The 23,459-nt window shown below is 40.5% G+C and overlaps 1 protein-coding gene across 3 annotated transcripts in view; it reads right to left on the reverse strand.

Annotated features, from left to right (window-relative positions):
* Positions 1 to 1,937: 1,937 nt before the first annotated feature.
* Positions 1,938 to 23,459, reverse strand: part of drosha (drosha ribonuclease III) — a 183,368-nt gene continuing 161,846 nt past the window's right edge. For all 3 annotated transcript variants that reach the window (XM_066665982.1, XM_066665981.1, XM_066665980.1), the window contains exons 29-31: positions 16,593 to 16,685; positions 14,067 to 14,113; positions 1,938 to 2,073 (exon numbers count right to left, since the gene is read on the reverse strand). In XM_066665982.1, the coding sequence (XP_066522079.1) occupies positions 1,943 to 2,073; positions 14,067 to 14,113; positions 16,593 to 16,685 (271 nt within the window). In that variant the 3' untranslated portion in view covers positions 1,938 to 1,942. The remainder of the gene's footprint in view (positions 2,074 to 14,066; positions 14,114 to 16,592; positions 16,686 to 23,459) is intronic.

Genomic DNA, 23,459 nt, shown 5'->3' on the forward strand with positions numbered 1-23,459 from the left:
AGTGATTCTGATATCCATTGAGGGTTTCCGTCTCCAGTACCTCGCATTCTGGCGGTTGACCTCACCACTGACATAAAATGTTGCTCTAATGCCCACGTTCAGAACTCGACATGTCTGTCAGGGTCATTCTCTGATAGTTTCTGCTGCAGCTGGACCTTGAAGGCGTGCCACATATTGGAATGAAGAATCCTTACAATGGATGACTGGCTGACACCACATTCTGCTGTGAGATGTCATGGGCTACGTCATGGACTTTTTGCAAAGGCTGCCAAAACATTGTTGAGGTTTCTTTGCCGGTAGTGGTCTTCGGACATCCACTACGTGGCTTGTCATTAACGTAGTTGTTGGTCTGTGGCAATGATATGGCAGCTGCATTCCCAGGACATCAGCATCACCTCAATCCTCTCTTCTTTCATCAATTCCATCTTCAGTTACCTGTAACGAACAACTAAAACTTTGAAAAGTGTGTAAGGTGTAATTTTTGAATATTGCAAATCTGATTGTGGCAGTCGATTTCTGAGAACATTCTGGTCGTCTTTGATATGCTACATGACCACTTTCCAAGATTGCGGACATGTTCCAGACATAGCCTAAACTGCTGGGGTATTCAGATATGTCCTTCCCCCTTTTATTTCTGAAATATAAGGGTGTCCTGAGACTTTTGACTCATCCTGTAAATACATGTCAATGGAGATTACACACAGCTGTGTGATACGACTGACCCTGTGTCCACAATGGGTGTGTGCAGCAGTGTCTGCAAACTTATGACATATAATAAATTAAATAATGAAGGCAGTTTCACACAGTTCAGTTCATGTCTTTATTAAGAAGCCTGGTCCAAACTTAACAGTTTACTTTATAGAAATCACACTCCACACAAACAGCACAACGTGATAAAAACATGAAAAAATAAACAAACAAACAAACAATTTCAAATCCAGAGCTTCTGAATAGAGGAGGAAGCGACAGTTCCAAGTTTCCCCTAACTGTAGACCATCCGCTGAGATGTGTTTGGAGTCTGAAGTTCGCTCTTTAGTTCAGCTCTGGAGCTTCGAGTGTAATTCAACTAACAAGTAAAAGAAGTCATTTTTAATTAAACTGCTTTCATTGAATATGTTCGTCCCAAATGGTGTCGTTGCCTCATCATCTCCTAAAACATTAATGCTGTCCAAGTCCCTTCCCAACCCCCCAAAAAAATTTAATAATGCATGTCCATCTCAAAAATGCTCCTAATTTTTTTTAAACAGATTAACAAAGAGATTGAACTCAGAGCCATTTTGGTCCATCCATTATGAAATGTTCACACAGTGTAAAGAGCAGTGAACCTGTTCCAATCATGTAAATAAATAACAATCCAGTAATTGACATCCTACATTTTTCTTGGAGAAAGATGTTATATTCACTGCTCAGCCAAAAAATATTCTACAATCTCCACTGCCCACACAGATGCACTTTATAGCTGTACAATTACACGCTGTAGTCCATCTGTTGCTCTGCATACTTTGTTAGCCACCTGTCACCCTGTTCTTCAATGATCAGGGCAGATGGACTACAGTCTGTAACTGTAGATCTGCAAATTGCACCAATATGTTCAGTGGAAAATGAATATTTGTGTGTGATTTCTGGTTTGTCTGGTGTAGATAAGTGTGTCACAAATCAAGACAGAGTTTTACAGCTGGTGGCTAGTTACTGGGGTAAAAGCTGTTTCTAGTTAGCGGTGCTGGCCAGTGTCCGGTCCTGTTGACTGACTACAATCAGAGGAAGTGTTCAAGTTCATAAACATGAGTTTTGGGCCAAATGTCTCGCTGTAATAAGTTTTTGCTGATCCGGAGCTAGGGAAGAACCTGAGTGTGGCCTGGTGTGTGTTGGGTGTGTAACTTTGTCCAGTCTACCTCCTCTAGGCTTTACACTCCTCCTTACAATGCTCTTCTTTCTTCTTCATTCATTTTCGTCCATCTTCCCCCTCATCACTGTCTCGTTCCTGCCGCTCTCGCTCCCTCCTCATCTCCTTCAGCTCCTGCCTGTACTTCCGCTCAATGAAGCGTTTCTGATAAGCCATCTGAGGGAAGTTATCTGCGAGAAGGAGGAGGAGGAAAAGGAGGAGGAGACAGAAACAACGTTAGTGAGAGAGAGAGAGAGGGAGAGAGATTTAGTGAGATATTTCAGATGTGGAACATAAACCCCAAACTTTTTCCATTAACATTACGAGGAAACGAGGAATCAGCGTGTCTGCTGCTTTGACAAATCGCTTGGCGAGATGCACTCGCGATCCCGCAATTATTTTGACTGATACAACCTCGTAGCAAGGGTTTAATTGCATATTCCCAGATCCCCCATAATTTAACCTATCACTGAAAAAAAAAAAATAAAACAAGGAGGAGGAGAATTAGACAAGCTTCATCAGCTGCCATGGCAATCAGATTTGATAAACCAATTAAAAACCCTACGTATCTTAATACCATCAGAGACAAGGCCAAATGTGAACGTCAGATTAATGTGGAAGCATACGTCTCAATTTAGGCTGAAAATGATGAGGATCAGTGGAATCTGTGTTCCAGATTTAACAGTAAAGAGCTGAGGATGCTCACACTCGCCATTCAACTGACCACTTCAGGACTCAAGACATCAACTGTCAGGTTTTCTCCTGGACTATTTTTCACTTCAGTTTTATTTCTACAGATTGTCTGCCAGCAGCCAAAAGCAGCTTGTCCAGCAATATGAGTGCAGCCCAAGGGAGTGTCAGAACTCTAATAACCATTGACTGACCACTGAAGGGAAACCACTGACAGGAACCAAAACTCAAACGAAAAACTCAAGGAACCAAGACTCAAAGGAAAGAGCTCCCAAACAGCATGCGAGGGAGAGCAAGAACCACACAGGAACAAATACTCAAAAACAGAAGAAACAAAAATGAAATGAAAAGCAAAACACTGCCAACATGAAGAAATACCACTGAGAGAAACCACCACCAAAGAACAAAGAACGTGAGGAAGAACCACTGAGAGAAACCAAGTCCCAGAGAGACTCAACTGTCCTTCAGATGACTGAGATTATGAAAGCATGACATGGTCGGACCTTGTGAGTGATAAATGTCCATCCCATCCATAAACACACACACACAGAGGAACTTTAAGCAGAGGTAGAGGTGCATTAATGCTTCATTATACAGACACAATCTACAAAGCGGTGGAAAACCGTGTTTGACCTCTTAGTGAGGGGTTCCAGAGCTTATGGACGGTGCACTGTTATGCAATGAGTGGATACAGTTTCATCAACGTGGACATAAACACAGACAGAACACCCACAAAGTTCACTCCAAAGAACATTGCTTTAACAGCCATTTCAAAAGCTGTATTGGAAGGAGAGGGCTAAAATCGTGGATTCCATCATGGCAACATACTGAGCCAGAACCTCTGGGCTTCAGGCTGGACCTACTACAGATGGTGTGAATGGTCGAAATAAGACAGTGTGCTGGAAAATTGCTCAACACTCAATTTATAGCTCACCATTACCTCAATCTCAGCTCCAAACTACTTCTGCAAAAGATACAGTTTTTCACAACTTAATGACACTTTGTAATATAGCAGTCCCCTCAAACACAGTGAACGCTGTTAACAGTGAGCAGAAGTGAGATGGCACTTTAGCGCGTTTGGTCAAAGAAATCCTTGAAAAGGAACAACATCAGTCATATGTGAAATGATGAAGTGACAAAATATAAAGAAACTACAAAAAAGAATTTCTCCATTTAAATACAATAAGAAATAAATCCATTTAGAGATGGTAACAGTCATATCAGATAGATCATATTTGAACCCAATCTCTCAAGGCCATAGACAAATGTTTTATGTTTTGCCACCGTTTATCAGCACTGAGCCCAGGAGGGAAAGTAAAAAAAATTCCAAAAGCAATTTGAATAACAAGGCCTTTCACTTTGACACGTTCCTCCCTCACACATCCCTGATCAACTTCCAATTGAAAAGCGCAGAGCACAGCACCGGGGCACAAACGAACATGAAAATGTTCCACCGCACAAGAAACGGCCTTCAGTCCACGGCTAATTTTCCATTCTGCAGAGCATCCTTCAGGACTCAGTGCTTTGTCCACAACAGTTCATTGGTAAGTCTGAATTAGGTCAGGGAGTGAGTGAGTGTGGGGGGAGAAGGAGTGAGAAAGAGAGGAGAGACCACAAATGAAAGAAAAAAAGGAGAACTTGGAGGGGGAAAAAAGGTTGGAAAAAAAGGAAACAGTTGAATTAAATGTGTGCAGTCTTTCGTGGGTGTTTGATAGAAGAGAGAAGGACAGGCCTAAACTCTGGCATTTTTAACATTGCTCAAATTCTCTGTACTCAGGCCTCTTTTTCTGAGCGAGAAAATCACCTTTTGAGCGGCGCACTCTGCATACAGATGACCCGGCCAGTATGCAACAGCATGCACACTTCAGCCAGCGCCTTTTGTTTATTGACAACGAAGTAATTCCTTTCAAGGACGGGACTCGAGTTTCTGGAAGGCAATTGAGTCCTTGATGACAGTGAGAGCAGAAAGCAGCAGGAACACGCCGTTAACGTCCAAAAAACTGCAGGTTTACTCATGAGACAGAGGAGCTACAGTATTTATAGTGCTGATATTTACAGCGTTGATCCATCAGGGCTGTCACTAACTCAATTCTGTTTGATTATTGAGAGATGCCGGCCTGAGAGTCACCATCTCTAAGAGGAAAAGGAATTTCAGATCTCTGTGGATTTTGTCAATCTAAATTTCATTAAAACCAGCTCCATTCATTTGAAGAAGAATGACAACAAGCAAGAACAGGAACAAGAGCAAGAACATACACAATACAAGTGGAAAATTAGCTGTTTGGCGTCTTGCTGCATTCACAAGCTAGACAAACACACATCACAACAGCCCGCCCCCAAAAATCCACTCCAAAGCTGTTGCAGTTCTTTAAAAGTTCCTTAAGATGAGCAAGAGCAAGAAACACAACTAGAGCTACAACTAAATGAAGGCATTATGCAGCAAATGACCACACATTTGGAGAAGAGCTCCAGCTGATGAAAGAGCTCTGAAGAAAAACTCCTACAGCAATGACATATGAATATTCAACAATATCCGGAGTGGAGGGGAAAGTCTATTCTTGGCAGAAACTTCAGCACTGCAACCGCAACTGATACACACCTCCTGGAAATCCATAGAATAAAAGTCCTTCAGGTTAATCCACCAGGTTACTTTCACACCTAGTTCCTTACCATGAGAACACTGCCCATGTTTTTTTTAATAATGAGAGCAGAGATACTACCCCAGAATATCACACCGATGCCTTGGCTTCTCTTTCAGCTCAGGGAACGGCAGTCAGAAAGTCATTACTGAATGAAATAACCCAGAAAATGTCTGATTTGTAGTTTTGTGAAATTTTGGAGCCGCTGTGTCATGGTGCATTGCGCCTCGTGATGCATTTGTGGCCAGTCCAATGACTTCTGAGTCCGCTCACATTTTATTTATTTAATTTTTTTTTATAAGGAAGAGGAAATAATCAAAACTGCACTCTGAGATATAAACATCACCTGAGCACAAAAATAGGAATCGCTAGGCTAAATTTTTCTATAAACACACAAGTTGGCCTGGAAGTTTCTGGCTGATTTATGAAGCCAAAGTAAAATTGCCTGTAAAAGTGAAAGGAGGCTCACGCTGTGGAGAAAACAACGATGAAACAATGTTGACAACTTAAAGTGTACTAGCTCAACCGTGTGGCTAGCAGCTGCTAGCATCATCTCTGCTCTTGACAGTACATTTAAAATGAAAGCCCTACAGAGGCACAGGACAGGAACATAAAAAACCCTTTGATGTGCCATAGTCCATCATGTCTTCATCTGATCTCAAATACTGGGGTAAAGTACATCGTGATAAAGGGGCATTCAGAAGCCAGAAAACAGTAAACCTATATGTTACTTGTTGTGTTGGGCTATATTCTGTAGCTCAGCATTACATCCCTCATAGTCATTGTTCAGAGCAGACAATTGGACTAATAATGTGCAGAACCTGGTGTTGCACAAATGTGTCCATATCAGATTAACACCAGCTAAAACTTTAATAAAGGGGCTTCCTTATTGGGGCAGCCATCTGTCTTAGCGTTAGCCACTATCATCAGGAGATCTCTGGTTCAATCCCTGGTGAAGTCCCAGCCATCTGAGAACGGGAGTGGGGTCTCAGCAAGTGCATTTTGGCCTCAAACTTTTTTTTCCTTCTCTCCCTGTCTGTCTGCAAAGGGAGTCAGCTAATGAGACACATCTGGGCAGTTGGCATTCACCTCAAGTGTGTGAAGTTGTTCAACAGCATTGTGTTAATAGCAGTTCAACAAGAAATGGATGGTTGGCGTTGTTTGATTTTGGGGGCACTGTGTCTGATTGGGGGAGACTTATTGATTGGTGGAGTTGGAGATTAATAATTGGGGGAAAAAAAGTAATACATTTAGTATGCTCCACTCTTACTTCAGAACGGTTCAGTCATCTTTTCACTGATAAGAATCCCACTCTTTGAGATTGTCTTGGATCATGAGAAAATGCCACCAGCAATTAAGACATGTTTCTAAAAAGCAGAGCGATCACAGACTCACGTCTGAATTACTACCCAAGGCTGGTCGAAGACACTACACCAACGCACTTGTTACAAAACTTTCCCAAGTTTGTTGTGGACGGATGACCAGCCTGAACCAATTACCGATTATTCAGGAAGACTTTTGTTCTCCTGTCCTCGAGCACTGAGCATTTTCCTCCATCTAGAACCACCCTTAAAGCCCTCTGCATTGACTCTCCATTAGAGCGGCCCTCCTACACCTCAGATCCTCAGCCTGCCTCAAGCACCCTTCAGAGTGTGTTCCTTGACTCCTTTTTCACGCCCAAACATCACTCCACCATCTTCTCCAAACCCCATCTGTTCTCTCTGCCTCCTTCCGAGCGCAATCTAGCTGCCAATCAAGAGGAATTCATCTTTAATCGGAGTGAATCATAGCCAAGCGCCACGGAGCTTCCCGGCAGGGGAAAATACGTGAAGAAGAAATAAGAGGGGGGCTGCTGAAGGAAGAGGGATTGGAATGAGAAGGCCAAGTGGATGGAGAGATCCGCAGGGAAGAGAAATGCGCAAACAGGTGAGGAAGAAGAATGAGGCTGCAGAAGAAAAGAAAGGCTAACCTATGACTGGAAAGGGAAGAGATGCTAACTAACCCTCAAGCTTTCGAGGGCAAAAGGATATGAACTTTCATGCATATTTCAGTTCCATTCTGCCTTTCAAGAAAGAACAGGTGTGAGGTCTAAGTGCTGTGTGTGCGTGTGTGTTTGAATAAGCCTGTGTGAAAAGAATCCACGCTTTAAAAAGCCAGAGCGCTGAAAGCGAATGTGACCAAAGGGCCAGCACTATAGGTGGTAGCTCAGAGTTGCCTGGAGACATATTTTCCCATTTTTTCCGCCTTTCCGATCAAACTGGAGGTCAGATGCCGGTTAACGTTTAATTCTGTCTCTGCGCACACAGGCCTCCAACTGGCAAAACCAACGTCATTAAACGTTTACTTGAAATCCAGAGGAGCCATGGGCTTTACAGTGTTTCCTGCTGCTAGAATACTGCATGCAATTTGAGTCGCTTAAAATTTCTTAAGATGAGGCCTCTGGTCATTCTCTCAGGATGTGATATGGTAGTTCTCAAAGGACAAAATTGACACTGTGACATCAGTGAATCAATCAAATGAGGAACATTGTACAACCTTCTAAATGTTATTCCACAAAGATTCGCATAAACTTCTTGTTTTGGAATATTAGGAATTAAACTGCTGGTAATGTCCCTGGTTGCACTGTGTAGTGCTTGACCAATATCTGGATACTATTTTTTTCTTTCCCAAGTAATAGTTTCTTTTTAAAATTGTGTTAAGTGTGTAGCCTGTAGGCTTGTCACAATAATTACATTAATGACCTATGGTACAATTCCTCAAAATATGGACATTTCCAGTGCTGACCTCTATATTGCCCATTGTACACTGTTGTGTTTGTTTATGTAAAAATGAATGTCACCAATACTTTAGCCACTGTGTTTTCTGTGATCTCTCTCTCTTTTGTGATGTGGATTTGTTGTATTTTTAAATATTTAAGATATTTAACCATTTTGTCTAGATTCTTCTAGATATTTTCTTTAGACTCAATCAAAACTGGGCCAAAAAATCTGAATGGTATTGATAGCATGTGCATGGATTTGCCTGCATTCAGCAATGAGCGCAATATTGAGGTCAGTACTGATGTTGGATGATTAATCCTGGATCACAAACACCACTCCAACTCGTCCCTGCAAAACTGAATGGCCCTCCACTACTGCAGAGATCACAGTTCCACCGCTCCACACTACGGCACTGGGGCACTTGAGCAGCTCATGCCGAATCTTGTTATTGGACCTTAACCTGTTATGGTGACCTTAAGCTCAGGTAGGGCTGCTCCACAGTGTCCCATTTTGTTTCATGATTTTCTAAGGAGACTACTTTTGAAGTAACTGAATTCACTAATTTACAGACATTTCTGCAAATATTTTGACATGTGACGGCTCATGCAGGAGTGGAATCTAAATTCTTTGGCTTCAGAAGACAAGAATGAAGAGTGCCTTCCCAAATACAGCACTGTACTGTACCAGAAACTACCGTAGTGGCAAGGGGCTCTATATCTCCACTGCTGTCCACACTCAATACCCTCGGTGTATAGGCAGTTCCTGCTCTGAGATAACCCCGTTAGCAGTCAGTACATAGGCCTAACCTCTGAAACTCATCCATCTTGTCGAGGAATCATTGACTGTAAGCTGAAATGAAACCGAGAGAATGTTCTGATCATATGCATGATGTGATTTCAGAGCAAATCTCTACACGGCATTTCCTCCTCCGCCGGAGTTCCACAGCCTGGTCCTCAGGGGCCGGGGAGGAGATAGAGAGAGAGAGAGAGAGAGAGAACAAGACAGTGAGAGAGAGGGGGGGGTGTGGGTGTGTGTCCCTTGGCTGGTTTATTCATAGAAAGGCACACGGGGGGGATTTTGAACCCGGCCCAGTTCCGTAGTTCCGGCGCCGGCCCGAACGTGACTGATAGTTGATATTAAATGAACTGACCTTTTCAGGAGGCATCGCTAATCTAGTCACATGAAACGGCAATTTATGAAGGGGGAAATGTTCATTTAGCAGCAATGAGCGAGTATCAATCAATCTGACAGCTGCTTGCAAGGGAGAAAGGATCTACTGGAAGAAAGGAAAAGGGGGGGGGCAGAGAAACAGATTAAGGAGGCAACAGGGAGCGAGCAAATGAGCGAGAGAGGACGATGTGATAAGGGAGGAGGGCTAGAGACAGAGGGACTAGACAAATGAGCAAGAGGCATGGGGAGTGAGAAAGAGAGAGAGAGAAAGAAGCGCAACAGCATGTATTTTTGGCAGAAAATCAAATTTACTCAATCTCTCCTCCCAACTATCCCAAAAGTAGTTGATCAGCCAAGGCATGTTTGGAGTCTGAAGTTTGCTTCTTCAGTTATACTCTGGAGCAGATCCCTAGTTTAATTTTGAAATGTAAAATTATATTTGAATTTTACATCTATTTTTTTTTAATCATGCAAAGAATATAAATCAGACACACGACTGCAGCAAACACAACGGCCAAGGATCTGTCTCAGCCTGGAGGTTGTGGGATGTTGGTACTAGTGACATGACATTTATTAGGCCTGCATCCACATATTTTTGTGCATATTTTGGCAAACCAAACTAAAAAGATGTGATGGAAACAGCCAACATTAAAATTCACAAGTTTCTTTTGCCAGTGGCTGATCAACTATTTCCAGGGCAAGAGGGAAAAGAGGTAAAAGTGACTCCGGGCCAAACTGCTCCTTTAAGTGGTCATTCTCTCAGGGATAAAGAGGCGAGAAGACTGAGTGTATGAGAGCAGCAATGGAGACGTCGGAGTGTAAAAGCTCAGGGGCAGCTTATTACAGAGCCCTGCTGTTGAGTGCTAATATTTTATAAACCTGAGAGGAGACGGAGACAAACAGCATCAATCACAGACGGCTAGGGGCCTCATTTGCGGCCGAATTAAATCAAAGCTCTGACCCCGCCGCCCTTCAACAACGGCGGCACAAACCTGAGCCGGAAACGCGAGCTTTATTCGGTCCTGGCTTATTAGTGAAAACCTTTTTTTTTCCTCCCTCTAATAACACAGTGTGTGATTAATGTGCTAGCTATGACGGTAAGCTAACACAACCCAAATCTTTAAAACCCAGAGAAATCGGAATACACTTAAGTGCAGTGGGTCCCAGGATTGAATGACCGTGAAAAAGTCCAAAATTAATGTTCCTGTGATACATTTTGGTGTAACATTAAAATACATTTATCCATTCTCCATCTAAAGGTCTGTCGAGACCCTTTAGAGTCAATTCAGTCTGTATAATCTCCAGAGGAAAGCATGAGTTGGAATGAGAGGTTCTTGAGTGGCTTCATATGAGCTTAAGTTCACCATGTTCAATGTCAAGGGTATGCCAGAGAGGTATAAATCCCCCCAAGTACCAGACTAGTGAAACTACATTCTCTCAAGTGATGGAGCTCTATTCATTACCTTTGGGAGAGAACACAGTTCCACTGCTGGATGGGTTAATGCCCCTCTACATGATGCTTGGCATTGAGTGACTTAGGCTCATGTGAAACGGCTCTAGAGCAGTGTAAATATTGGCAGCTGAATTTGATTTAGTTTTAGTCTTTTGGATAAAATATGTATTAGTTTTAGTCTCATTTCAGGTGTTTAAAAGAGCAATCTGTAGGCTATTTACTGTACTTGTCATAAAATGTCCAGGGTGTGTGATCATAGATTAAGGAAACAGTCAAAGTTAAAACACTGCTGCTTCTCACAGCATTGCTGAAGCAGTATATTCTCCTTGAGAAGTGCCCAGTCCGGAGCGAGCTCATATGATCCGCCCTCTGTCCAATCATTTTACAGTCCACCTTGTGGCCAGGTCTACAAACAGTGTCTCACAGCCATGAAATGACCAAGTGAACAGAGTTGTATTTTACCAGACCCAAAAAGCCCCAATGCCCTTCTAAAAATCTCCATGAGCAGAGATGGAATAAAATGAGAGGAAATATTGGCCCTGTGTCTGAAAAGTGGAGGCAGACAAGCATCAGCACAACAGAACAGAGCCAGAGCTGGCTAATTTTCTCCTGAACATGTAACAGCAAATCATTTCTCAAAAAATATAGAAGTACAGATGCCTTTGTATAGATTAAAAGGAATAAACTAGGGTGACCAGACTTCCTCTTTTACCCGGACATGTCCTCTTTTTTAGACTTAAAAAAACGCCCGGGCGGAATTTCACAAATGTCCAAGATTTTGTTTTTCTAGTCCCGCCCTTCCTTACTCCGATTGGTTCGCTTGAGTGAGAATGGGGAGTGGTGAAGTAGCCTACAATCTTCGGATTGGACGGTCTGACTGTACAGCTACCGTTATTGGTCGATAACCTTCTCTGTAAACATTTAATTGGTCAGTCTGCACGTCAGTAGTCCTTGTTTACGTCAGGTAAAGCTCATGTACCTACCCTCATCTCGAGCAGCTATGCCGGAACGTAAATGTAAGTTCTCGGATGAATTAAAAAAGAAACTCCCATGTTTTCCCATGTGTAGCAAATAAAGGTGTAAAGGACCTAAAATCACACATAGGTTCAGCTCAGCAAACAACGAGTGCTCATCACCCCCACCCCCGAGACGTGTCCTCTTTTTCATCATCTCAGATCTGGTCATCCTAAATAAACCCCATAGGTTGTGTGTTTTATGAAAAGAAAGTGAGGCATAGCCACGTTTGAAAGGTGTTAGTACTGTTTTGTGTGTTTTATACGAAGTAGGTGAATAACAACGTTATTGAAAAGTGTAAATACCTTTGTTTGTAAGTACTATAGATTGTTTGTTTCTTTGAAAGCAATTGAAGCAGTGTGTGTTTTAAACAAATTAAGGAGTAATAGTTATGTTTGAAAAGCCTCGCATATTCACCTATTAAGGTGGAATGGAGAAATCAAGCTTGGTAGTAAACACCAAAATATAAACAAACAAACAAACAAACAAGCATTTGTTTTCCTGCTGCTGTTCAGAGAAATCATGTCACACAAACACCCTGCAGCATCTGCCGCTGTGTTGCATGATTATAGTGTAGATAGTAGGTTTTCATTTAGGAGTGTGGGGAGATTTTGGTCTAAAATGTCATAAGTCAACTCATTTCTACCTTAAAACTTCTCATTTTAAAAACTTCTAAAAAAACTGCTAATTTTTCCCCCTTCACAGTTCTGCAACAGGAGTCAGATTTTGCTCTAGTTCCAAAGCTGTTCACTCAGCAGCGTCTCTGTTCACAGTGAAAGCGGTGGCAAAAAGTCAAAGTAAACGTAGTTAGCAAAGAGGAGTCGACTCCCAAAAAAATGGATACTTCACGTTGGCGCCCTGACAACAAATTGACATTGCATTTTTATTTGCTGATGAAAATTCCAAAACATTTTGTCAGTTTTGTCTTCAGATGATTGTTTTTGTTTAGTTCTTGTCTAGTTTTTCTTGTGAATGTAGGTCATAAACAAATGTTTTGTCATAGTTTTAACAAAATAACTTTTTTAGTAAGTAACACTGCTCTAGAGCTACTCATTCTAATGACCATTTATTTCTATGAAGATAATAAAGAGTGAATGTCTTTGTCTATAATGGGCACCCACTCATTATAAAGGTTGTCTACAAACCTCGGACATACAGGGTATAATTTAACATTTGCCAATGAAAGGACCTCAAACTAAACAGCTAACTGACTCAACATTTTAGGAGAAGTCAATGTACTGCGTCTGCACTGATATGCATTAGTGGTGTGATGGTGCAAATCAGAAAATCACGCCAGTTGTTATCTCTGCACTTTTGTCCTGGAAAGCCTTATGGTAAAAGCCATTAACAAAGCTCTTGTCTAATCCAGGCGACGTATATCTAATTTTCCTTGAGTGTGTTGTAATTATGCTGAACGGAGGCTTTGTGGAGTGGCCTGGAGGAGAGCTCTCGCACTGGAGGGTTCTTCTACAACAAAACTCAGCTCCACAATGGGCTCATTCACTGTGGCAAACAATTGTAGTGTTGATGAAGATATGGTGCTTATACGTTAGCATAGCAGAGAAGGCTCCGTGTGCAAACGAGTTCTGCATTGCGTATCTAAGGAAGGAGGACGTGTCAAGAGATGCAGTTGAGCTTGGCCTTGGACCACGACAGGCTTTGGGAAGGATGACTTTATCTACATCTATTCAGCACAGCTTACATAGAAATTCTTTTCAGTCAAACCACACCACAGCCTTGAACCACAAGGAGAGGACGATTGGGAGCGTTAAACTCATTGCTTTCGGACAAAAAAAAAAAAAAAATAACAATTCATCTCTCTTAAAATTCCCATAGTGCTTAAAATATTCCAGGGCAAGAATAATCTTTGTAAATGAGGAAAACATCTAACTGTGACTTTTTAGAACAATACTGTGACTGTCATTTCAACTGTGAAAAATGTGAAATTAAGACCCACTTCTGTGTGGTTTTTGGTTGAGCAGACCGTTGCTGCTGGTCATAATTTGTCAGGCAGTTAACCTGTGATGTGTTACTGGCTTGAATTCTTACCAAATAAGACAACACTTATTTTCAGCCAGTGGATTAGCCAAAGGTTTAACATGTGGAATAGCAATTTTAATAGTCAAAGGGCTAGCCAAAAGACTTTGCATTAATTTTGGAAATGTTTCTACAGTGTAAAGGGCAGCTAATGTTTTTAACCAGTGTTTTATAAACAGAAAACCAAATCAAGTTATCCTTAGACAGTAATGACTGTGGGGAAAAGTCATGGATAAATTTCTCCACACTGTTTATACTGTTTACCCGGCTTGTCTTGATTCCTGTAAAAAGTCTGTTATTATAGATAAAGTAGTTAATGATTAGTAATTAATTCAGCTTTTTATCCAGGTTCTTCCCCAAGATAACAGCTGTATTTTAAATAATCTCTCACTATGTAAAAAACATTCCGTAAAATCACTTACATTTCTCCAGAGCGTCCATAGCAGCCCCCATCTCAGCCTGCTGAATACTGCGGATAAAGATAACATATACACAACATTAGATATACAGTGGGGGGAGAGACAGAGGAAGAGGAAAAAGACAAAAAGAAAAGAGAGGGGCAGAGAGAAAGATATTACAGTAAAGAAATGAGATCCAGAGGGGGAGAGAGAGAGAGGAGGAGAAGGAGGAAGAGATTGAGAGTGAGAGACAGACAAGGAGAGTTAGAAAGAGAGAGAGAGTATCTTAAACACATCCTCAAAAGTACTGCACTAAATTCAGCTGTGAGGCGGACAGGAGAGGAGAGAAGGGGATTAAAGAAAAGTGTTTGTTAAAGCTGTTTGTGTGTGTGTGTGTGTGTGTATATAGAATGCCGTTATTGAGTCGGACACCATCTATAAAAGGTAAAGCTGTGAGGCCGCTGAACCTGAGAGCGTTGTTTATGTGGTCTCTCCAGTAGCTTACTGTGCATAACCATTCTGCTGTATACCATCACAGCACCAACACAGCAGCAGCTTAGTGACGGGTAAATACATAAACAGCTGAGGAGGGGTGAAAAAGAAAGAAGGAAGAAAGAGTGAGAGAGAGAAATAAGTTATCGCCAGCTTAGGGCCAGGAAGAGGGGGGCTTTCAAAGTGGGTCTGCAGGAAGAAGATTCAAATTCAAAAGAGTGTAAAGGATATGGATAGGATTTAGGGTCTGATTTCTTTAATCTGTCTTTCGCTTAATCACTCGCTTCCCTCAGCCCCTCTGTGAGCCCCTTCCCTGCCCCTATACATTTGCCCCTTGCCTCCAACATGGCTTCTTTCCAACTGTCCCTTCTTCTCTCTTTTCCTACAGCTCCTTCAAGTCGTCTAGGGCACTCAATCAGATCGAGCCTTCTGATTCTCCTGACGTGTTTGAGAGGGTTAGTCTGTTCCTTTTTATGAAGATTCTGTGTTCTACACTATCTTCAGTGGACTCACATTGCCCAACAAAACTGTTCCTAACTAGACTGTGACTACAGACTTCCATCTTGATTTAATTCCAAGAAAAGTGTGTCCATACCCATTTGTGGCCCAACGAAGTTTTATATGAGAGAATTTTCAGATTAAACATCCATATCTGAATAAAAATAAACTAAATTAATTCCAAATATGACAACAAACAACATTTAATCTGAACATTAATAGAACTGTCCAAAAGTCTGAAAATAAAATGAAAATAAACAACATGCCTTCCAAATCTGACTGAAAATCAACTTAGTTGGAAAAAAAAAAAAAAAAAAAAATACTGTAGTGAACAGAACTTAACTTTTTCCCAACATAATTCAGTCCAAAACTGACAGTAGCGAGACAACCTTCTGTAGGTCACTGGTCATTGTGTGATTCTACTTAATTGAATTAGTGTCCTTTTATTATCCTCATGTACTGAGCCCTTAGAATACAGGTTTAGATAACAAGGGCCATAAAAACGCCAGCAGGAGGGAACTCATTTGTATGCGGAGCTGGGAAACGTGGAACAATCCACCGGTTCATTTAAAATTAAAACCCTGTTAGAAATCTAAAATCTTTTAATTAGGCTTCAGCTTCATTAACCTGTGCATTGTAATGGTTCATGCAGTGATTTATTTATTTTATCAGTTTTTCTTATCTTTTATTAACCAAATTCATATATTTGTTTCTTAATTTCTGCACCTATTTTGACATCATTTTTTGTGTCTGGTAAGTCTTCATCTCGAGGCAAGTAGCAACCGTTTCCATTTACTGATTTTTACTTAACTTAAGTATTAAGTAACTTTAGTGTTATTTTTTAAAATACCCAAGAAATGACTTTAACTCTAGTGTATTACTGAGATGCACTTGCTCAATTTAATGCATTAAGATTTAGTCACATGTTAAATTTAATGGTATGAGTTTAATGGCTGTGTAGCTCTTTGATTGGTCAGCACAGCTTTCGAGCTTTGGCTTTTATATTTCAGACAAAAACTTTCCAAAAAGAGAAGAACCGAGCGGCAAAGGGGACAGTCAGGGCCTGGTTGTTAGGGAACTGGGCGTGTAACTGGAAGGTTGCTGGTTCAATCCCCCGAGGTCATGGGTCATGACTGAAGTGGCCTTGAGCAAGACACCTAACCCCCAAATGCTCCCCAGGTGCCTTGGTTAGGCTCCGGGCATGTGTGCACACTGCCCCCTAGTGCTCATTAGTGTGTGTGTAAATGTGCTTCACTGCATGTATTGGGTTAAATGAGGAGAACAAAGTCCTCTGTGAGCAGTACAGTGGTAAAGTGCTTATAATTTTGATTCTAAAAATGTTTTAGTTCCAGTGATGTATAAAGTTCCACTAAGTACAACACAATATACACAGCACGTTTTTATTAAGATTTTTTTGTATGAATTTGTACAAGGTTTTTTTTTTTATAGAAAGATAAACCTTACTTCTCCTGGACTATGGATTTGGGCAAATCCAGTCTATTGAGATTCAGTCATATGATAAAGCTGTATAACTAAAAAGCTGTTTGAGTGTATTCATACCTGGGTCCTTTTCCACAGCCAATGCGCTCCCCTTTAAAATAAACAGCCACAGTGTAGGTCCGAGCATGAGACGGTCCAACTGTCTGCAGCGTTCTGGGGGAAGAAAAAACAAAAAAACAAAATCAAAAATCAAAAACAATTACGACCCTGAAAAAGTAAAGCTGGACAAGGATAGAGAGATAAATTGTGCAGGGTACAGATGGTTTGAAGTGGGAAAAGGTTAAAGAGTGAGAAAAGGACAAATATAGAAGGGAAGACAAAAGATAGAGGGGACAAAAGACCAGGAGAGAAAAACGAAAAAGTGATAAGAAGAGAGGTGGATAGAGCAGATGAGAGAAAGAGAAGGTTCAAGGTGGAAGAGAGGGGAATAAAAGATTGAAAGAGAGAGAGGAGAAGCTTGGGAGGCTCAAGGACAGTGGCAATGTCCGTACAAAATGGAGATGGATGGGGAAAGTAAATAAAAAATGATTTTGATTGGAATGAGCTTAAAAAAAACCCAGAATCTTTGGCTTTGTATAGGTGAAGAACTACTTGCTTGACAGCCTCAATAGAGACCAAATAAAAAAAAAAGAAGAGAAAAAAAAGACAATAAAATCTGACCCCCGGCTTCAGGCCTGAAAACAGAATTTCACACAAAGGAAACGTAAAGAGTGAAGATAAACAATGCTGCTCTGATGTCAAGGAGCTGAGGTGTGCTTTCAGCCAGTAAACAACTCCATCCAAAAGCCTGCTTTAAAACTTAATGATACCAACTCATTATGCACTGGAGAAAATATGAACATGTAAACAAACAAATGAGAGAAAATGTTAGCATTATTTGTGTATTAGAAAAAACAAACCACAACACGCTCAAATCATGTAAATTATTAAGGAAGTATTTCCTTATTTCATGATCCTGATGCATGCTTAATATTTAATATGCTGGGGTCATTCATGGTGCATTATTCATATTTTAAGTCTTTTCTCCAGTCACATAGCTTCTGAAATGTGACATTAGCTTGTATCCTACAATTTTATTCCATTCTGTGTGTATTTAATGTTGAATCAACAGTAACAAAATGCAGCCTTCTCATTCAACAGCTTTTCCATGTCCAGTAAATAACCAATGTACACTATAAGGCCCAGAATTTGAAATGAAATGGTACTAATAGAAACAGTAACAGCATCTACTCCTCTAAAAATACTCAACACTAGATCTCGGTACACTTCTGTGAGGATATGAAATAAGGTACTGTTGATAGCTGGTTAGTTCTGGACCACAAAGACCACTCAAACTCATCCCAAAGGTATAGGATGGAGTCTATAGTGAGCCTATTCCATTATGCCCCAAAATTCATAGCCAATAAAAGCTAAAACAAAATCAATGCTTCAATGATTGAATGATTCAATGCTTGCTAGTCCAGTATTATCTAATGCAGATATTGGGGCAGCCTCATTTTACCAAAAACTCTACCAAGAAGAAATTGTTTGGACAATTGCCAACTGACCAATTGAGATTTGACAAAATATTTTGTGAAATTAGTCTTGGTTTGGAAACTTTCATCCTCAACATCAGAAAAGCCCAACATTAGTAGAATGTTTTGGAGGTATATGCCCCATACTAATACGTGGAGTATAAACTACTATTTGCTACCTACCTTTCCCTCACAGCTCCAGTACACAACTAAATAAGCAAACGTAGAAATTAAAAACGAGTTGGCCTTCACTGTGTGGGAGAGGGAAACTAGGCTAAATAAGCAAACATTCTCTTGGAGTTTGGCTTGGAGTTATCATTTGGGACAGACCTTTCATCGATCACCTGATGAAAGACCCAAAACATTGACAGCCACACATTATAAAGTAGCGATGTACTGGTTGCCAAAAAGAGTGCTTTTATTGAAGAACCCTGAGTGCCATGTACTTGTATGTTGTTACAGTTGTCTCCTGCAGCTGAGTGCTCTGTAACTTGCACACTTATTTACATATTTTTTGTGGTCATATTCATAAAGTGTTTACCAACTGCTAGCTACTGTACATCCAGCATATATGGACAAAGGCTATAGTTTTAGCTTTTAAGGTTTATATCTTCAATTTTCCAGGAAGTATTAGTTTTCTTTAAGGGTTGTGGTTTTCTCTACACAAAACCTGCAATAGTTCTTTACACATGTCCCTAGTCCTTAGAATTCAATGATCTGCGTTCCTGTTCCTTTAAAACTGCTTCTGTAGTTGTCTCTTCTTTGTTGTGCCTCAGGCCAAAACACTCATAGCTTCAGTGTAAATGGACAAGGAGACACTGCTGTAGGCTGAATAGGTGAACAATATATAAATATGCATTGTTTTCTTGAAACAACATTAAAACAATGAATGTAAAATGGGCTAGACCTTAAATATATGTACTGACTTGGTGTTGAGTGGTAGCGATGCTCATTCCAAATAATTTGAGATGTGCTATTCAAATGGTTTAAAAAAACTCTGTCCTGAAGTTAGAAAATATCCAAAACTTTCAAGAACATCCCTCTGCCCCTGGTACATTCGGAATGCTTCAGAATATTAAAGAGAACTTATTATACCACTTTTTCACAAATACATGCACTTCTGTTGTCTTAAGGATCAAGCATCACAGCAGCGTTCTCCCTCCAGTGTAAACAGTCCTGTTCAGAACAACCCGTATCAGAACCTGTTCCTTTAAAAGAGAATGAGCCGGTGTTGACACCAAGAAAAGCACACAGCAGTGAGAAGCGAGGAGCATTTTTTGTATGTTTCTCTGTATTCTTGTACGCGCAGTAATCATATTACTCTCTTTAATTTGTTATGTTTATTTTGCTCAGATTATGGGTATAACATAACATAAACAGTCCAGAGCTGTGATTGGAGAGACTCAGATGAGGGGCAGCTAAATAAAAATTATATGATTCGCTTTATCCCATATTTTCTGACTTGGGTCGCCCACAAAATAACTGACTGAGTGGCCTTTCTTCCCACAGTTTGTGAGTTTTAGGTACTGGGTACTCATATCTATATGCAAGTGGACTATTTAGTTATTTATGTACTATACCCTCTCTAATACACCTTCAATTTCCATGAAATGGACACTTTCAGCTTCTGGTTCTGGTTTCAACACTTGCTCAGATTCCACAGCGATGCACAAAAAGCAGCAACGCACATTCTCCTATTCTCTACACATTTATCATCATTGTGCTCTTGATGGCTATTGACTGTGTTGGTTGTCAAGTCTGAGATAGCATCTGCAGTTCACACACACACACGCGCACACACACGCGCGCACACACACACACACACCTTTCTTTCTCTTATTGGACAGGCCTGTTTGTGGCTGTTAGGCTGCGTCACACTGTGAGACCGAATCTTCTTGCCAATCTTCTACCCACCATGTTGTAAGAGCAGAATGTGGATGTGCCAGTTTGTTTTTGTCACTATTGAGTGTCCTTTACTCTCCTGTGTGTGTGTGTGTGTGTGTGTGCGTGTGTTAGAGAGGATACAAGTGAAGTAGTACATCATATCTGAATCTTCTTTCCCAGTAAACCACACTCATTCCAAGTGCTATGTTAGTGTAGCAGAGTCAGTGCCAAAATCTTACCTCTGTTACAGTAATCTTGCTTAAATCCAAAAACTAAATACCATAAATGTCATGTGTTTATCCTGACTGCAGAGGAGTCAATCAGAGAAATTTAATAAGAACTGGTGCATTGCAGAGTCCAAAGGTTTCATTCATGACGGTGCTTAATACCTCTAAAGATGTTTAATACCTCTAAAAGCTACATACAGAAACAGACAAATATGTTGCCTTATTCCAGAGACTCTGAGATAATGTTTTAGCAGATAGATTAATTTACAGTTTGTGTATGCCACGTTCCCTGTAAAAACTAATTTCACATCAACCACTCTCTATGACTATTTACATCTCTACAAACTCAAAAATATAAAACAATCAAATAAAATAATAAATCCCTTTAAAGACATCAATGTTGCCCCTAAATTGTGTTCAGCGTTAACTCTGGTTAATGAAGAGCCTTGTTGCCAACATTATAGTTTCCTTCATACAGGGAGATTATTGGGGCTTTAATGACGAGGGCATACAAGACAGGTTGGAGTTAATGGAGACAAAACCTAGAGGGGGCTCATAAGAGCAATGAAGCTTGTGGAACCCAAGCTGACCCACTAGATGTATTCCCTGAGCAAAGCAGAGTTAACTGTGCCTGGCAGAAACAGATTTTGAACAATAGTGGAGCCTATATATATATTTATATATATATATATATAATAGGTATGGGTCAAGAGGGCACTTGTACAGTCTGAGGGCAAAAGGGCAGGGGCTCAAGCCCCTCCAGAGTCTATCTGTGCCTGATTGCAAGACATATTGCAATAGCTATATATAGCAATGTAATCACAACCCTGGAAGTGTGCCCACATTGTACAGCAATATTACATGGATGATAAATGTACAAATCTAGCATGTCAATATTAATATATGTTTCTGGATTCTGTATATATTTTTGGCATGTTTTTGTTCTGGAACACAAGAAGAGAAAGCTTTCGAGTTTAGAGAACATTATTTGAGGTTGCGAGTTAATTTGAAAATTCATTTGTTATGCCATGGGTCTAGGTTTATGAATGAAACAGTATAACATTTAATTAGCACCCCAAATGGAAACGCTTAAAGGAGTCCAGATAGTGTAAAAAGGCAAAGGGTTTTGTTTGGTGTAAACGCGCTAACCACACTAAAAAGGGTATTTCAGCAAATATTACAATCATGTCCAGCAGCACCGATAGAGCTGCCGTGAATAAATCAGTGCTGAAAGAAAACTTCTAAAACATTGCAGGAGAGAAAAAGAAGTGTTCACACCCTTCTGACCCAATCATCACAGGACTCGGAGGTGTTCTGAATTCATTATTAAGCTCCCAGAATGGAAACGGCACTCAAAGGAGTGTCATCTGTTTGTTGAAAGAACGGAAATGTGTTTTTTCACCTTATTTCAGAATTTTTTGAAGATGGGCTTGCATTGTATTTTTAATAGAGTAAATTTGTAAGAGGATTAATGGATGGATGATTAGATAGAAAAACAATAATATATAGGAACATAGATTGTTTGGGAGATCAAAACATGGATAAATAAACAGATAGGATTTGATAATCATATTTATACTATATTTATGCCACATTTAACACACATTAAATATGAATAATTATTGAACAAGGAGTAAACTCAGTTACTGAGTGGAGATGGCTGAACTTGCTCAGTGTTGCTGACGGATATCTACAAAAGTTTTCTATGAGCAGCTCTCCATTTTAGGACATCCTCAGGGCTTGAGGTCTCTAGTCCTGTCTCATATAAGCAGTCAGACTTAAAAGTGATTTATCTGATGTCCAAAACCTGATGCTGAAGTTTCAGAACTCAAACAACACATCTTCATGCGTAATAAAGGAACAAGCTACAGTAACCATGACATCAGTAAAGCATGGTAAATGTGAGTTTGTCCTGTCTGTGCTCGTTGGCTGCAGTCTGCAGACTCCGATACACTCTGAGTTGTTCGTTGGTGGGAAGGTAGTGTGTGAGGGGCTCAGACTCCAGATCACGTTTCAGACCAGTTGCATCACATCAAACCTTTGATTTGATTTTTTTCAACCTGACTTTAGACATAATCTTGTATTGTAAACTCTTCAACTCTGCAATGGGTCTGAACGGGTTCTATCAACAGCCAATGAAAACTGCACAGAAAGTAGACACAGAAAACTGGCAATCTGTGCCTTCTACAGTGGACAACTGATTAAACACTCAAACAATGGAAAACTACAAGACATTACATCGTGCTTGATGCACATGTTCCCCACAAAATCAGTATTAGCTTTAACAGAAACAACACAGGAAGCTACAAGTTGTCACAGCCTTCATTCAAGCATTATATTTTATTTTGTGTTTCACTTTAAATGGCGCGGCAATTAAATTGTAGAGTCCGTTACTGCTGCATGTCTGACACTTCTGAACCATTTGAACCAAGGTGGAAGCCTCAGGTGTAAGCCTACTTTTCCCCAGCTGTCTCTGCAATGTGTAGAGACCATGATGACCATGTCCAATTCATGACCCAAAGACATTATGTCTTTTTTTCTTCATTTCCCTTTTATGGATCTTCAGAAATAGCAGTGCAAACGATAACAGATTTTATAAAAATGTGAAAGAATAAGACCAGTCCTGAAGTGCGAAATACCCAGTCTGTTTATAATCTTGTTGTGTAGTGAATTCAAGACTACTGGATTTATTTCACTTTGGATGATAAAATACAACAACCAAAGCTAAACCGTACTGTTACTGTTTATTGAACAAAGCACTCCAAAACATGAACAACTCTGTAAAATTGCGCATTGATCTAAGTAAAAACGGTTTATTAATTGATCTCATAAGATTGTGATTGCTCGTTTGAAGAAAGGTCCACCTTAAAATAAAGTGTCTCTAATGGCTGTGACCAAGATCATTAAATGATTTGAACCTGACACTCGGGAAGACAGAGCAGGGTTAGAGGGCCAAAAGGTCTGATGTAAAAGTCTATTGAAGAGCATTTACACACTTGACCCACGCGCCTGAGCCTGCACCCGGGATTGATCCACAGACGCTGGAGAATTTCCTCTCAACTGTGGATAGTTCGGGCATCACCTCTGAGTGTAGGTTTTTCCTTTTTTGCAAACAAGGGAAGAGAACACATTTGTATCTCCTTTTTTTTGTTGTTGTTTATGTTTTCTTCAGTATCCACGCTCCAACAGTGATGAATAGTTACTGGACGTGTGGAACACCTTCAAACGAGGAGTGGTTCTCGCTTGAGAAGATTTTTAGCCATGCAGACTGAACCACATTCCCTCCACAGATGACAGCATCC

The sequence above is a fragment of the Hoplias malabaricus genome, chromosome 3 (assembly GCF_029633855.1).
Source record: "Hoplias malabaricus isolate fHopMal1 chromosome 3, fHopMal1.hap1, whole genome shotgun sequence".
NCBI lineage: Eukaryota > Metazoa > Chordata > Actinopteri > Characiformes > Erythrinidae > Hoplias > Hoplias malabaricus.